The 17,503-nt window shown below is 37.2% G+C and overlaps 1 protein-coding gene and 1 long non-coding RNA gene across 4 annotated transcripts; both read left to right on the forward strand.

Moving 5' to 3' along the window:
- Nucleotides 1-570: 570 nt before the first annotated feature.
- LOC122142747 lies at nt 571-7,272 on the forward strand. Of its 3 annotated transcripts, XR_006158772.1 has the most exons (4): nt 571-854; nt 6,766-6,823; nt 6,939-7,103; nt 7,186-7,234. It is a non-coding gene; the product is annotated as an uncharacterized LOC122142747 (long non-coding RNA). The 3 variants fall into 3 exon arrangements; XR_006158773.1 differs by lacking the exon at nt 6,766-6,823 and having other exon boundaries at nt 585-854; nt 7,208-7,272; XR_006158771.1 differs by lacking the exon at nt 6,766-6,823 and having other exon boundaries at nt 586-854.
- A 7,559-nt stretch (nt 7,273-14,831) lies between these two features.
- On the forward strand, nt 14,832-16,426 carry LOC122142745 (sterile alpha motif domain-containing protein 15-like). Its single transcript, XM_042753831.1, has 2 exons — nt 14,832-15,005; nt 15,071-16,426. Exons 1-2 carry the CDS (start codon nt 14,832-14,834, stop codon nt 16,424-16,426), a joined length of 1,530 nt encoding a protein of 509 aa, XP_042609765.1.
- Nucleotides 16,427-17,503: the final 1,077 nt, after the last annotated feature.

The raw sequence follows: 17,503 nt of genomic DNA on the forward strand, positions 1-17,503 counted from the left end.
TTGTGTAAGACTTTATATACTAAGATAAGTAGTTTAAAATTGACTCTGTAGTGAACTGGAAGCCAATGTTAAGTAGCTAAAATATGTGTTACAGTATATGCTGGTGTTTACGAACATCAATAATCTAGCAGCAGCATTCTGCACTAGTTGTGAGTGAGTTAACAGTGATTAGCTCACACCTAATTACAGTAATTCAGTCTTACGAAAAATAAAGTAAGCGCACCTTCATAGTTTGTCACATCAATACTCAATGTTGATGAACATTGAGTATAACACAAGTGTTGTTGGTGTTGTGTTACTAAAACAGTTCAATGATGTGTGACAGCACATGGCTGTCAGATGCAAGGGTGTAGATTTGAACTTTGGTGGGTTAAAGTGGGTATTTGGGTCCTGGTATTTCTTTTAATAATAATAATAAGAATAATTACATTAAAAACAGCTTTGTTATATGTGTAGTGTTTTTGGATGATTTATCAGTTTTTCTGTTTTTCTATTCACAAATGTGACCCTGGACCCCAAAACCAGTCATAAGTAGCACGGGTAGCAATAGCCAACATTGTATGCACTGTAAAAAATCCAATTAACAAAATGTTGGCAGGACAAAAATATTTAAGTTGAACTAATTTTATTGCTTGGGTTACGTTGAGAAGACATTATATTAAGTCTGCACAAATATACTTTAAAAACATTAAATGAATGATTATTTTCAAATCCAGTCAACGTTCAGAATGCCAATGTCTGACTGAACTAATAAAAACAAATCCAGCCAACACTGACGTCATTCCGCACGTGCACGAGCCTGAGTGACTTCGCGGGAGAAACAGTGCCGCCATCTTGTCAAGTTCACGCGTCAGGTAAGTCCCACTAAATAAATGTTATTTTTTAGACTAAATTTAAGAGAAAGACATGCAACATATTCGTTTTTTTGAGTGGACCATTAGAAAGTGTTTTATGAGTTGTATATCCGAAGAAAAGTGGGTATAGGACAATGTATGTCAAGTTCAGGCGTCTGATAAATCAAGTGGCACTGAATTTGTAACGTTAGTCTGAATTTATCAAAACGTATAGGTGAAAATGTTTTTTTTTAATTTTTTTTTTAAAAACATATATTTATACACATACGTACAACATATATAAAAACATCGAATATGCGTTGTATGATATGTCTGAGGGAAATTTAAGTGAAGGGAATGTGGTCTTTCACCTTGTTTAATCCTTAAAACACTTAATATCAAAAGCTGTGTTACTCTAATGAATTTTAGCTAATTTTGGCTTGTTGTATGATGTTTTTTGTGTTTCCGTGACGTGAAAAGATATGAAGAGATCATGGGTCTTTCTCTCTTTTATGCTTAACACGACGAACGTAACCGAAATCTATTAAACGTGTAACTTAATGTAAACCACAGTAACGTTAATGCGCTCATTTGAAGTTAACATGGGCGTGTTGAATGGGGTTTTGCGTGTGTAAACTTTTGCAATTGTCCCGTGAAGTAAAAAGACGACATTAAACATGACAAACAAGCCACGGTGAAACGTCGCTCTTTCAAACACGGCGTTTCTGTTCTCGTGATCAGTGTTGCCAGATTGGACTAAAGATTTCCAGCCCAACTACAGCTTAAAACCCGCCCATTTAAAAAAAATACCAGCCCAAAATACATACTGTTATTAAAACTGTTATAGAATAAAAAACACACCATTTTTTTTCTTATTAAACAACCAGACTAACAAATCGCACATTGGAGAGCACCAGGCTCGCCCCAAGTATATCCAGTGCATCTTTTTTTTTTTTTTTTTAATATAAATGATAATTTTAATAAAACACAAGGTCTACAATCGGAAACCTCAGAAGGGGACAACATTTTTTATTGTTCTTGTGCTACTATTGTCAGAACTACAGTTCTTTTCTAATAGGCCAATTCTCAAATCATTTCATTATACTTTTCTTTTTGTATTAGTAGGCTACTTACAAATTTTTGCTTAATTACCAACTAATTATTTTTTTTATATTATCATTATTAAAATTATTATTATTATTTAACTTATAGACCACTGGGCGAATCAACATGAATTCTCGTTTTTTCCTTCTTTTAATTTTAAATAAAATAATGACTGAATGATACACTGAATCGTCACTAGACACTATATCAGCTATTACGTTTCAGAAATGATCAAACATCAGACATAACAGATTTCGGGCAGAAGAGCTCCAGTTTGCTCAGGATTTCCATTGAAGCAGGTAAACGCAATTGGTACTGCTTTACAAGTTCTTTTAGAAAATCCATACAACGCGAAGAAAGTACATGTAAAGGAGATTAGTTTTGTCATTGTACATTTCCTTTAAAAGCCGAGCAGTATAGCAGTGTTCTGTACTTGAAGCCATGTTAAAGTGCAGTGTGAGGGCATCTTTTTGATCCACAATGCGGTTAATGCAGTCAGCCATCACAAGCCAACGGGTACAGCTTGGACTTATTAATTTCAAGGGGCAGCCCCTGTTATTGATAGTCTCGTATATGTTCTTGTACTCATACTGCCGCTTTGCTGAATGTGCGAACCAGTTGTAGGTTTCTCTAACCATGTATTCTATGTTGCTTGGAAGAAGCTGCATTGCTTTATTTGCAACAATGTCAAGTGAATGGCAAACACAGCGAATAAGCTGCAGGTTTGGCTGTATTTGTTTAAGTAGGGTGAAAACCAAGTGGTTTTTTCTTTTCCAACCCATTACGCTGGCACCATCTGTGGCAATGCCCATCATGTTTTTAATCTGGAGACCGTTCTTTGATAGAAAAGTGACAACAGTGTCTGATATGGCTTTAGCATCAGCATCTGTCAGCTCCACAAGTCCAAGATATGTACTTACAAACTTGCTGTGTTTTTTTGAGTGGTATTTCACACAAATGCAAAGAAGTTTGTTCACGGATATGTCAGTGCTTTCATCGAGATACAGGGAATATGGAGACTCCCCAATATCCTCCACAAGTTCTTCTCTGAAGTGTGGCGCGAGGACAGATTTGATAATGGCTGTACACTTTGTCCGGTGCATTTGGAATGTTCCCATCTCATCTTTCAAAATGTCTGACAAATCGTCCACCGCATTTATTGAACTGTGACAAGCAATGTAAGCAGCGATTCTAATTTCACGGCGCTTTTGGTCATCTTTGATCGGACACTGCCCAACTGCTCCCGCTGACACAGTAAAAGTTTTTATACTTGGTGCACAGTGCGATTTGTGTTTTTTTTTGTATTAGCATGCTCTTTCAAATCATTTAACTGTGCTCTGATTTCTGATTGACAGTATTTAAAAAATGCCTTTGTATCATCGCCTACCACAGGTGTAATCCATGTTTTTAAAGACTGGTCGCTCTCCCATTCCTTTCTGTAGGACTTTTTATATTTACCCCACTTTGGCATGATGATGATGATGAATGATGATCACTGATGATGATAATGCAGTTTTGAAGATATAACGAATTAGCCTACAACAACCCGCCAATCAAGCTTGAAGTCTGATTGGACAGGATTCCCCTGAACCTTATTGGCTAACCTGAACCATACCTAATTTAAACATCATCCTACATTATATAATTTATTTTATAGTTAGTTTTCATTAAAAAAATAATAAAGAATACTGTTTATGGTCAAAAATAAAAACCCGCCTGTTGCATCAAAAACCAGCCCAAATTTTAAAGACCCGCCCAATGCATTTTTTAAGAACCCGCCCAATCTGGCAACACTGCTCGTGATGGGTCGTTCTTGAACGATTCGTTCCTTTTGGATAATTCCCTTAATTTTATTAAGGGAAGTCGTGGCCTAATGGTTAGGGAGTCGGACTCCCAATTGAAGGGTTGTGAGTTCGAGTCTCGGGCCGGCAGGAATTGTAGGTGGGGGGAGTGCATGTACAGTTCTCTCTCCACCTTCAATACCATGACTTAGGTGCCCTTGAGCAAGGCATCAAACCCCCGACTGCTCCCCGGGCGCCGCAGCATAAATGGCTGCCCACTGCTCCGGGTGTGTGTTCACAGTGTGTGTGTGTGTTCACTGCTCTGTGTGTGTGCACTTCGGATGGGTTAAATGCAGAGCAAGAATTCTGAGTATGGGTCACCATACTTGGCTGAATGTCACGTCACTTCACTTCACGTCACTTCACTTCACTTCACTTCACTTTTGAACGAATCTTTAATGTGACTCGGGAAGGACGAGTCGTCTCGGGGAGTGATTCGTTCAGTCGCGCATGCGCAAAAATCTATAGGTTCTGTATGGAATTAGTCTAATTCACCTGTTTCAGTCACTGATCTATATATTCTGTATTAAAGATCAGTGGTTTTAGTCAATGCTGTCTGAGCCGGAAAGAGAATTGATTATTTCTTTTTTTAATTTTATTAATGCCAAGGTACCAAAGATAAAAGTACAGAGAATGTCAATATTGCATATAAAGAAGTGACATTACATGCAAAGCACCATTTACAAACGTATGCAAACATAAAAATGAATAATACTAAACGAAAGCTTTAACAAAATAAATTAAAAAGAATAAACAGTTTTAACAGCCTTAACATTTTTGGAAGATTAAATAGTTTGGCTATATTGTTGAACCTCTTTTTTAAAAAAACAATATATAAAGGGTTTTGATGAGTGAATTTACTGTGGTGAATATGAAATTTTGCAAAAAAGTCATAATAGGTTAATAATAAAATATTCATTAATTTTGTCTTTTTGAATATTAAAGAAAGCCAAACAGTACATCCTTAAAAAGCAGAAAGAAACCCTGAGGACACACTGCGATGGATATCATTAGAGAATTCAATCCAAAATAGCTGTGTGTGAGGACAATCCCAAAAGATCCACAAAAAGAACAGTTTGTGTCTATGTCTGATTTAAACCTTTTCTGTGTAACAATTTGATTGAGGTTTCTCTAACCTTGTTAGTTATTATGTATTCCGAAGACAGAGTCCATACTTTTTTCCAGTCAATATGATCCACCACATTCCTCCAATAAGACACTACATATGGAGTTGTTACAAGCTCCTTTTGAAAAAGATCTCTTATCTTATAGTTACGTGATGAAGGATGTGACAAAAAGCATAGTTTTCCTGGGATTTCAAATGGGTCTAAAGATAAAGATAAAGTGCTGGATGATCTAACAGAGTCCATTAAAAGCATAACAGCTCCTTTAGGAATGGCGTCCATGACGATGGAGAATTCTTTGGGAGTTACTGGAAAATTACATTTACATAAGAATGCTTTGTAACTTAAAATAAGATTTTCTGAGTTAAATAATTGGGAAACAACCAAAAAAAAATTATCAAACCAGTTATTAAAAAACAAAGATTTTCTCTTATATAAAATGTCTTGATTGTCCCAAATAAAGTACCGTTGAGGGGAGAAATTAATGCCCATGCAAGTAATGCCTGTTTATGAAATTTAGATAAATTGTAAGGGATTCTAGTAATATTATAATTACAGATCAATAGGAAAGGGAGACCACCTAATTTGGAAAAGTAGTAATTGGGGATAAAATTCCAGATTGAGTTTGGATTACACAAACAAACTGTCTAATCCAATTAATTTGGAAAGTGTTGTTCAAAGAAGAGAAATCAAGGAAATTAAACCCACCATAATCATATGTGTTTATTAATAAATACTCTTTTTTACCTTTGTTACAACATTCAGTGTATAGAAAATAACCATCATGACAGAAATTCATACATTTATAAACTGTACGAAGTAAAAAGCTACAATTTGAGACAAGAAATGCAGTGACTGTAAGAGTAAATAATAATTATAATAATGACGATAATGATGATGATAATAATAATGACTACGTTTGTAAGCGAGCGTTTAAATTAATTTCTCTATCCAATGCTGTCACGTGACAAAAGAACGAACGAAAGGTTAAAGCCTTTTATACAGTCTTATTATTATTATTATTATTATTAAACAATACAAACATTAAGGCAGTACACTTAAAATCATAAAGACAAAATAATAATAATAGTAATAATATACACAGATTTGTTGCCAGGGTAACTCCAGTCTATGGTCAAAGCTTATGGGTCTGTCACGTGATTAACGAACGACTCAAAAACCTGAAAGACTCATGAGATGAACTAATCAGTTCTCTTTCCGGCTCAGACTGCAGTGGTTAACTCAAACTAAAAAAAAAGACTTGTCAGATAAGAGGTGAGATGAGCTAATCATAGACTGAAGACCCAGGTAAACAATGAATTAATCTTTTCTGTTTCTTGCATTATAGTTTTGTATTGTTTGTAGTGTGATCAACGTTTGTGTAAGTACTAGAAGTACTAGTAGACGTTAGGGAAGTAACACGTAACATTTTAATTATATTTGATAAAATGAACGAAATGACTCGAAAAAAGATTCGTTCATTTTGCTGAATGAGACTCAAAGGTCCGAGTCGGTAAAATGATCCGAACTTCCCATCACTCTTCTGTTCTCGTGAAGGGCACTTCGGAAGAGAAGTTCGTCGTTCTGGACGAAAATGAACAACTGAATCGTTTCACAAGGCCGTTCAAAGCGTCTCAGTCAGTTCACTAGGTAGTGAATCAGTAGATCGTGCACACGTGTTCCTGCACTGGGGAAGAGTTGCTCAGTGTAAAATGGTGGGACTGATGATTAATTTTTTTATAAAGTGTCAATTTTTCAACAACATGAAGGAAAGTTATGTTTTTTTTTTTTTTATTTTTTTTTTGTTATTTTTGGTGTATTTTGACTATAATATGCAGTGTACATGTTTTATTACAAATCCAGTCACCGCATGCTCCCTGTTGTGCTCTGGATTGTGGAATGGATGTGTGCCCAAAAAAAGGTTGCAACTTCTGTTTCATCAAAAAATTAATTAACTGATATTGATATATTGTAAATGATTTAAAAGGCATCATTTCATTATTTGAACTTAAAATGTACTTTTCTTTCTCCGTCAGGGTGTGGCTAAAGGTTTCATTGGTGCTTTGTCATCATTGCAAGATTTCAGATGCAACCCAGTCAGTTCTTTCAAGGCACCAAACACTGGCACGTGACCAGACTGCTCCACTGCAACTACATACTGTGTGTACTTTCAAGACTAGGATTTTTTGTTTTCATTCCAGGTAATATGTGTAAATGTTTAGAGTTTTTACTACAGTTATAATGTGCTTTACTGTTCTCTGTGGCATCTTACGTTAATATTAGTCTGTTTCATTCTTATTCCGAGGTGAATGTAGCCACCCAGATCCAGTCTGTATCCAGATCAGATGGTGGATCAGCACCTAGAGATGTTTATTTTGTAAGTCATTGATTTTTTGTATGAAAAATTTCCATAACAGCATGGTTGAAACAAGAGAAGCTGAATTCCTCGGAAAGGCAACAGGATGTTGTAAATCAACTCCTAGCACCACAATCTAAAGCTAGATAACCAACCAGCTCTTTCACAGAACAGCTTTCAACATTAACACCATTAGAACAATTATTGACAATTTCAGTTCGAAGAAGAGATTGTCAAATTTGGGGCAAGTAATCAAAGAGATGCACAGCGTTGCCATCTCATGTTAAACCCATGATAGTAATCATGATCACAAGCTCTTTGGATTGACTTCCCCGACCTCGAATGGAAACCAGACTGAAATTCCTAAGGAGACCTGTTAACTAGGGATGCACCGGTTGACCGGCCATAAATCGGAACCGGCCGGTTTTTGATTAAAATACGCGATCGGCAATCGGCCAGTTTTTGTTCTTTTTTCGGCCGATTTTTCCGGAAGTGCGCCCGCGTGCACAGACTACATTGTAGTCATTCACTATTATGTCATTTGTGTGGAAGTATTTTGAAATCTGTGCGCAGGATACGGGCAGCCGTTTAGCACTGGAAGTGCAGAGCTTCATGTCTGAGGCACAGATAGCAGGAAGCGAACAGCTGTTGGTGTACTGCCGCACAAATAAGAGCCCCTTTCCCTGCGCTTACTGAAGTTGCTTCAGTATCCACGAAGCAGAAAACGGGGACGGAATCTCAAAATCCAGTCATGAAAATTAAACTTACATTTTAATATGGACAGTCACGGAATTGGTCAAAGTTATCATAAATTAATCAAATCTCCATATGGACCAGTATGTGTAAATGTTCTGCGCGTCTCTGTGTGAATGAATGAATGGCAGAGACGTGCGGGTTTGTTTACTACATAGACTGAAGCGCGTGACGCTTGCAGTAATTTCAGCATCTGGCGTCTCAATGAGGACATAAATACATAAACAACATCACCAGACCTGCTCTGAGTCACTTCACAAGCATTTTACCGTTTCATTTGAGTAAAACCAGTGTCAATTTAAAGGTTTTCACGGTAACCCGTCAAAATAAAAGTTCATTTTTATATAAAGGCATTGTGCTAGAAATATTACTATTATTTAGTAGAATGTATGTGATACTGCTACTACTGTTGAAAAAATTAATAAAACTTTATTTTTTAAAGAAATAAATCACACAATATTTCTTCCATGTTTTAATTTTAATAGCAAAATCCCCTTTATTTACCAGAAAATAAAATGTTTAAATTTCATTAATTAAAAGACAAATAAAATTTGAGTGAAACTTGTTTACTGTTTTTCATAATTATATTACTTGTAGAAAAACTTTAAACACAATTGTAAATAAGTATAAAGAATGGCATTGGTTTTATTTTTAATTAGCATATTTTTGTGTTTTGCTTGGGTACCGAGAACCGTGGATTTTCACTGGTATCGGTACCGAATACTGAAATTTTGGTACCGTGACAAACCGCGCCCTGCACAAGCGTATAAGGGATGTTCAGCTCAACTTCTCGCATGTTGGATGAGAAACGAAACAGACTAAACTGTGACACAACTGAAATGCTTTTTTTGTAAAGTAGAACTTGCATACACGTTTGAAAAGCCAGAAGTAAACGTCAGTTCTGTATAGGATGATTATTTTTATTTTACCTTAAAATTACATCGACTTAATTTGATTTAAAAATCACCTGCTGTAACACACTGAAAAAAGAGTGTTTCATTCATCCAATTAAAAATTTTTAGGGTAATGATTAACATCTATATTATTTTAACTTGAGCCAATAGTTTTTTATTTTTCATTGGCTCAAGTAAAAAAAAATACAGATGTGAATCATTACCCTATTTTTTTTTTTTTTTAATTGGACGAATGAAACACTTTGCATCTTTGTTTTATTCGCACCAACATTATTTGAACTTAACATATTGGAATAATTTATTTATATAGCATACTTTTTAGTCTCACTGGTAAAGACCTTTTTTTTTTATTTAAACCCAAATTTAAAAACTAAAACAAATACTGAATGCTGATTAAGAACATCTTATTTAATGTCTGTTGATTGTGTTGTTTGGATCGTAGAACTATGCATTTGTTGCCTTTAATTTCACATGCTTACAGTTAATGTTTTCATTTAAGGCCAGTTTACTGTATGTAGTTTCAACCCAATTCAAAAACAAAAGCTAAATGCTGATGTCTGTACCATCTATGTTTGTATTGAATGTAGGTTACTTACTGTGCAGATACTGCCGTTAATTTCAGATGTCAGAATTTCAGATTTCAGTTACGGTTATTGTTTTCAATAGCCAAAAGCCAGTTTGGTCTATTAAATACCAAATAAACATCTTGTTTATGCATTCTTTCCTTCTTTCTTGTTTGTTGCTTAAAGCAAAAAAAAAAAAAATCGGAAATCGGTATCGGAATCGGCCAGTTTGCTTGTAAAAAATCGGTATCGGAATCGGCCATGAAAAATCATGATCGTGCATCCCTACTGTTAACCTCTCTGGTCTTCACAGGACATATCCTTACTCCACAGAATGGCACAGAGAATGCCTTCCAATGCATATATGCACCAAAATGAACTCAAAAAAGACTTCTAAATGGATATCAGTCCATTGCTTAATTCCGTATCATACATGTAACCCACACATTTGATTATAATGTTTCTAATCACTTATTGTGTATGTCTTTTTAAATAACTCTTGAATAGCTTAAGGGATCATATTCATGTTTAGTATGTGTGTGTTCGAATCTTCTTGCTTGAAACGTTTCTGACCATCAGTTATTTGTCAAATGTATCATATTCTTGTTATAGGAATTATGTCCAAATTATACCTTGCAAGAGCGGGAAAATTCGGACCACGTGCTTGATAAGATAACATATTATTTATGAATGGGTGGGACAAACATCGCAACACCCCGAGAAAAGACAATATCTAATTGGTCAAGACAACATTTGAGGTGTGGCCAAAATGCCAGTTTAAATACTCAGGACACCATCAAATTTTGGCTTTTTAGCCTTTGCTTTTTAGCTTTTAGCTTTGGCTTTTTAGCGTTAGCTTTTAGTCATGCTTTTAGCTTTTAGCTTGCGTTTAGCTTTTGCTATCAGTCATGGCGGCTTTTAGCCTTTGCTTTTTAGCATTTAGCTTTTAGCTTGCGTTTAGCTTTTGCTATCAGTCATGCCGGCTTTTAGCCTGCTTTTTGCTTTTGCTTTTAGTCATGCTTTTAGTCATCACTTTTAGCGTTCTTCGAGCGCCGTTCCAGCGTGCTTCGGCCTGCACATCTGCTGCTACTTAGCCACGATGAGAAGAAACACCACCTAGTCTCTTCAAACTTTACTTCTGTTCTTTTACTTTAGTTTCTTTTCTTTTCCGTTTGAGAGTTTCGTGTTCTGAGTTTAAGTTTTGTAACGCCGTGTCTCCGAGTCTGACCTCGAGTGCCCGTTCAGCTTCAACCAGCCCACAACTCCGCATCGTCAGCCAACGCCCAACCACGGGCTTCCCAAGACGTCACTTCAGCGACTACTGAACTTCCAGCCAATCAGCAACCTCGGGAAACCCCCTTTTCAGCGACAACAAAGGGAACCACATTACACAGGCATCACAAGTAACGTACCTCCAGACTCTGATCTGTACTGGTGTTATCTAATATAATTTTAACCTCATTGATGAACTCAATGCGAGGGTTAATTAATTGACTGATGGTTGTTCATGTCTATGCAATTTCACATATTGCTGTAAACTTGGGATTTCACATTTTCATTCTCTTAAACTCATTCTTCCCTAACTTTCTATCTTCCTGCAACTTGTGTGAATGTGTGAGTGCGTGTGCTTATGTGTTAGATTAGTTTATATGTCTTAGATATATCTAAATTAAGCCTTTTTCCATATTGAAAAGAGAAGTATCTTGTGTTTTGTGCTTACAAGTTAATGTCTTTAACTGCCGATCTTGTTACTGTGCTAATTAATAGTGTTTTCACTATACTTTGGATATTAATATCCATAGCAGATTTGATGTTAAACGGCTCGTTCAGTGAATCGCTGGCCGTTTCAGTGATCAGCCGTGAAACAGTGATTCTGTTCAAATTCCCTTTAAAATCTTAAACGATTCCCTTTGAGCTAAATTGACCTGTTTCCCTTACAGATGACAGCCATGAATATCAGCAGAGTTCGTGTTAGATAGATGAGCCCAGGATAAAGATAATCTCCGAAGACCTCATTGGCCATCGGGACAAGACCAAGAGAACCAGACAAGTGCTCTGCTCAATCTGACCTGTGTTGCAGCCTAGAATTAAACTACACCATGCTGTTTTTTTTTTCTGTCTAGAGACTGTGCCTGGTTGCTCCCAAGGTTTTCTACTCAATCTCTGTCACCGATGGAGTTTTGGGTCCTTGCCACTGTCGCCTTTGGTTTGCTTATTTGGGGATACTTGACTGATCGCACAGACATTATTGGAAAAGAGCTAAACTGGATGATGTCAACACTGAATCACCAGTGAACTGACTTTAGCTGGAAAAATGACTCGTTAATGTCCTCTTGCATTATTGACAATCTATTTTCCTGTTTGACTCTGTAAAGCTGCTTTGACACAATCAGTATTAAAAATAGAGGTGACTTGATTTGATTTTATGTACTGTAACACCTGGTTTATTTATTTATTTATTTACTTCTGCCTCATTTTAAAGATGTAATTGTGAACAGTAATAATATTTGTAAATGTTTGTTTGCTAACATTTTGTTTAGCTTTAGTTTTTTTTTCTTAGTTCATTAAACAAAGTTTAAACAGAATTTTGCAGTTGTTTTACAGATGTAATGTTGGTCAACTGGAAGTTTAAAAGGATAGTTTGTTAATTTACTGACCCTTAGGCCATCCAAGATGTAGATGACTTTTTTCTTAATTTCCTGTATGTTTAGTTTGTTTGAAAAATGTTATAAATGGAGATTGTTATTAAATAAAGGTTATTATGTGTTGTAAAGTGTGTTTTTGGTGATTGATAAAAACCAGTTAATCATTTTAATATTTTTTTTAAACTATAAAAATGTGTTAATGTAGTTCCCCAGCAATTTCTTATGATGCCCAAATAATAAATCATAGTTGAGGTAACATAAAAAACACACAGAGGACACGGTTAAATTTTATTGACATAAACTGCTGTATCTTCTAAAAGTTTGACCAATTAAAACATTTTAGTTGAATGGACTATAAACTAGTTCACCAAAGGTTGAGCCAACTAAAAAATAACAATTCAGATAACACTTTGAAGTCAGAAATTAAAAGTCAAATTTCTGTGGAACTTGTTACTAAATAATAATTAGTTGAAACCGCTTGCAATTTTTTTACAGTGTGGGTCAAAATTATCGATTTTTTTTATGCCAAAAATCATTAGGATATTAAGTAAAGATCATGTTCCATGAAGATATTTAGTAAATTTCCTACCATAAATATATCAAAACTCAATTTCTGATTAGTAATATGGATTGCTAAGAACTTCATTTGAACAACTTTAAATGCGATTTTCTTTTTTTTCCGTTCTTTTTTTTCACCCTCAGATTCCAGATTTTCAAATAGTTGTATCTCGGCCAAATATTGTCCGATCCTAACAAACCATACACCGATTGAAAGCTTATTTATTCAGCTTAAAGATATTATACATTACATAATTAATACAGTCAGTGGGGGGTAATGAGTCACTAACGTTACTGTCTTAATGAGTGAGTGACCGTTCAATCAGAAGAATCTTCAAAAACACGGATTTATTCAGAGTAAAAATATAACACGTTTCGAGATTACATTATTGTATGAAATACAGCTGAACTATTTGTAACACTTCCAACGTGAACAACCAGGTCGAGCTATTAAAAAATGAACAAACAAAAGTCTGTTTTCGTTAACTTGGTACATGGATAGCTATTTGTTAGCTTCAATATATGGGGGTGTTATTCACTATTACACAATATTATTATACCTTCTCATCCTGTTTTAATCTTTTTACTGTCCTCGTTGATCTTTAAAGCCAAAATCGTCTGTTGGGTAGCGATTTTCTTTCTTTTTTTTTTTTTCAGAGCTAACGTTATCTGAGTGCTCTCTCAGTCACACACTACAGCTCTCAACACTGAGTTGGTCAAATTGCGAAGTATTTGGACGTTATCAATTTGTGCAATGGTGGGATTTTAGTATTTTTTTCTGATTTATCACCAACTCACATTCATAATAAACGTATATAATAACAACAGTAATAATAATAATATTATTACATCAAATAAAACATAGATATTGTACATAGATAGGCTATTAATTGCTGCGCTCGCTATTCTTTTTATATTGTTAAAGATAAATGTTACAAATTTTCATTCTTGCAAATATGAAGGTGTTACATTTTTAAAATAGTTAATAATTAAATAAAATCATCACAGAAGAATGGCGTCAAACTGCCATCAAGCGGTGAAGTCACCTGGAGTGCTCGAGCGGTCATAAGGCATCTCTGTCTGACAGCCAAAACCTTGACCTAAAATCATCTCATTTGCAGCGCTGCAAAGTATACTACTGTAAGTTATAGAGTTGAAACAGACAACTTAAGATTCTGCGCTCTGCTGTCAAATCACTTTTTATATTCATTGTTGAAATAAATTTTGATTTTTTTTAGATAACATTTTTATTTCTATAATGGTTTGTAATATTTTTTTATATTTATAGCAGATGTATCATTTTTCAAGATAAATTTTCAGCCAATGAGACCAGTGGGTGCGGTCAATTATTACGTCATTATAATCGCTGGCATTCCATAGAACGTTCGGTGAGTAGTCTATAAATATGAGTGCAGATGCATCATGCATTTTGTAGCGAGTTTTGGCGAGTGATCGTGAGTATGCTCTTTACATCTGAATTTGCTTTTTTGTGTAATATTTTCATAACTTGGAGAAAATTCTGCTTTGTGATAAATAAACAGGTGTGCTACACAGTGGAGGGCCGTCATGGAGGCTGATATGTAAATTAATAATGATGAAAGCTATAAGACTCATTTGAGTAATACGATTTTTGAACATTAGTAAGTTAGTTGCACAACATTTTGCAGTAAATCAAAGGAACAAATCTTGCGGTGCCAAATACAGACTATGACCGTTTTAAACATTTATTCATAAATATAGAGCTCTGTAGACATTATCTTGTCTATGTGAGAAACTCAATCCACCCCTCCTTTATTATGATAAATTCTGAATACTGAAAGCTTTAATAGTTTAATAGTTATCTCTTACAATGATCATAAGGAGGTATACATTTACATTATAAGCATCTGAGTTCTGCACATTAATTGGTAAAATAATATTAATAAAAACTCCACTTGTGGACCCCCACTGTGCATGGACACTGTAAAACTGTACCTGTAAAAGAAAAAGAACTAACATAACCAACTTTCAGGCTCTTAAATGTTTACTATTATATATCGATTCCCTTTCTCTTTTCTGCCACAGTATTTTACAGATATAAAGACAACGGCAGTTTTGTTAATTTCTTTGATTATATTTCACCATCGAATCACACATCAGCATGACTATGTCAACCATCCCCACCAGTTTTGTTGAGAGTGCAGTGCAGTCCTCATCTTCTGAGCTCTTAGATGAGCTCACCACTGCCCTCGCTGCAGGACGGTGGTGGGCAATAATGGAGCTCTCCGCTCCTATATCTGAGGAGCTGGAAATATGGGACCTCACCCTCACTCAGGTCCCTGTACTCAGGCTTCTCAGATGCAACACTGAGTGCACCCAATATCTCCCAGGTTCCAAAAGGGAGCACCTGTGCCTGCCTATGCTGAGAAGAGGGACCACACCTCATCCCTGGTCTTCAACAATGCATCGGAGAAGGCTGAGTCTCTGCACTCAGGATTCTCAGATGCAAAGCTGAAGACCACGGAGCAACAGAGGAAGTGGAGGCAGAAGAAGCCTCAGGGACCACCTTTGCTTGCTGGGTCTGAGAAGGCTGAGTGTGGGAACTCACTGAAGACCACTAAGCAGGTGAGGCAAGAGTGGAGACAGAAGAAGCCTCAGGGAGCACCTGTTCCTGGTGGCTCCCCCCAGGGACATCCTGTGCCCACTGTGTCCCAACAACGTGGAAAACTCAGGATCCCTGAGCATCTGAGGCAGCACCTGCTACAGGCCGCTAATGAACTGGAGTCACCTGTGCCTGCTAGATCCCCACAGGGACCACCAGTGCCTTCAAAGTTTCTACAAAGAGAACCTGTGCCTGTCTCAAAGGTGCAAAAATTAAAGATCCCTGAGCCACTAAGGCAGGAGCTGCAGCAGCAGATGCCTCAAGCCTCTTCTGACAAGGGAGCATCTGTACCCAACAAGACCCCAGAGAGGCAGAGGCTAAAAATCCCTGAGCGGCTGAGGCAGGAGCTGCTGCAGCTGTCGCACCGAGCCTCATCTGTAAAGGGAGAGCTTGTGCCTCAAAAGAGCCAGGAGAAGCAGAGGCTCAAGATACCTGAGCGGCTAAGGCAGGAGCTGCTGCAGGTGTCACCCAGAGCCTCATCTGAGAAGGGAGCACCTGTACCCAACAAGACCCCAGAGAGGCAAAGGCTAAAAATCCCTGAGCCGCTGAGGCAGGAGCTGCTGCAGCTGTCGCACCGAGCCTCATCTGTGAAGGGAGAACTTGTGCCCCAAAAGACCCAGGAGAAGGAGAGGCTTAAGATACCTGAGCCGCTGAGGCAGGAGCTGCTGCAGGTGTCACCCAGAGCCTCTTCTGAGAAGGGAGAGCTTGTGCCTCAAAAGAGCCAGGAGAAGCAGAGGCTCAAGATACCTGAGCAGCTGAGGCAGGAGCTGCTGCAGGTGTCAGTCAGAGCCTCTTCTGAGAAGGGAGCACCCGTGCCCATAAAGACTGCAGAGAGGCAAAGGCTTAAAATACCAGAGCCGCTGAGGAAGGAATTGCTCCAGCAGAAGCCCCAAGCCTCTCCTGCAGATGATAAACCTGTGTCTTCCAAGTCCCCACAGGAAGTACCTTTACCTGACAGGAACCCTGTGCATACCGGGACCTCACAGGGAGCAGGAGTGCTTGCCAGTTCTCCACTGCCCACTGGGTGTCTGAAGGAAGCAGCAGTGCCCACCAGAACCACAAAGGCAGGAAACGGAGGCTTGCTGAGCATCTGAGCATGCCTGTCTCTTCCACCCAGGGATTACATATGCCCTCCAGGACCTCAAAAGTGGCGCCTGTGTATTCTGGGACCTTACAGGGAGCACTTGTGACAAGAAGCTCCCCACGACAGGGAGCAAACCCTAGAATCACAGAGCAGCAGAAGCAGAAGCGGAGGGAGCAGTGGAGACAGCAGCAGAGACAGCGGAGGCAGCAGAAGGCATCAGTAAGTTCTTTCCATTTCTGATTTTTACTTATTTTGAGATTTACGTCTTCAGTCTTCAGCTAAGCTAACTGTGTTATCTAGGTCATTTATTTAAAATCTCATGACTTTATATTTCAAAATGATAGAAAGATATATGGTTATGTCTGTTTCTTCAACAGGACAATATAGATGTGTGTGAGCCTCCGCAAAAAATACTCTGTGGGGAAATCGACAAGGTGCCACTGAAGCCTAAACTGGGGAGGCAGAACCATCAAGCCCCACAGCCCATGTCCCAGCTCACCCTGAAGATGGTTAGTCCCTTCTATCCCACAGTTTTACTTAGACTTATTTAAAAACATAAGCACTAAAGATTCTATTTTCCAAATCCCTATTTAAAACTGTATGTATTATATTTCAATATGTAAGTTAGTCTGGAATGAGTATCATATCCTTATCAATTCATAATCCTCCCTGATTCTGAAATGGTAGAAGCAATATATCTTTAGATATTCCCAAAGAATCACTCATTAAATCTGCTTAGTGTTACATCATTACAGTATGTCTGTTCCTTCAACAGGACAATGTAGGTGTGAGTTGGTCACCTCCAGAAAAAAAGGAGCGCATGGTGAGCAAAATCAGAGACCAACAACTGGGGCCAGGCAGCTTAAAGCATTTATGTAGTATATTCATATGTTTAATGGAATATTTTTAAATATTTAGTATTCATGTGTATTGTGTTTGAATTTATTTAATATGATTGTACGTATAATAAAAAATAAAATCTAAACTTTGCAGTTATTTATTTATCAATGACAACTCACATCTATTAACACTTTAACCTCGTAAGTGCCACCCGCCCACCGGTGGACCTGTTGGCACTCTTTTTTCT

This window comes from Cyprinus carpio, unplaced genomic scaffold, assembly GCF_018340385.1.
Source record: "Cyprinus carpio isolate SPL01 unplaced genomic scaffold, ASM1834038v1 S000000096, whole genome shotgun sequence".
In the NCBI taxonomy this organism is placed as follows: Eukaryota; Metazoa; Chordata; class Actinopteri; order Cypriniformes; family Cyprinidae; genus Cyprinus; species Cyprinus carpio.

What these genes read in the sequence shown, in the direction of transcription:
- LOC122142745 (XM_042753831.1), top strand. Translation starts at nt 14,832, where the DNA reads ATGACTATGTCAACCATCCCCACCAGTTTTGTTGAGAGTGCAGTGCAG. An exon ending in GGGACCTCACCCTCACTCAG is followed by an intron (nt 15,006 to 15,070) that starts GTCCCTGTACTC and finishes AGGTTCCAAAAG; the next exon opens with GGAGCACCTGTGCCTGCCTA.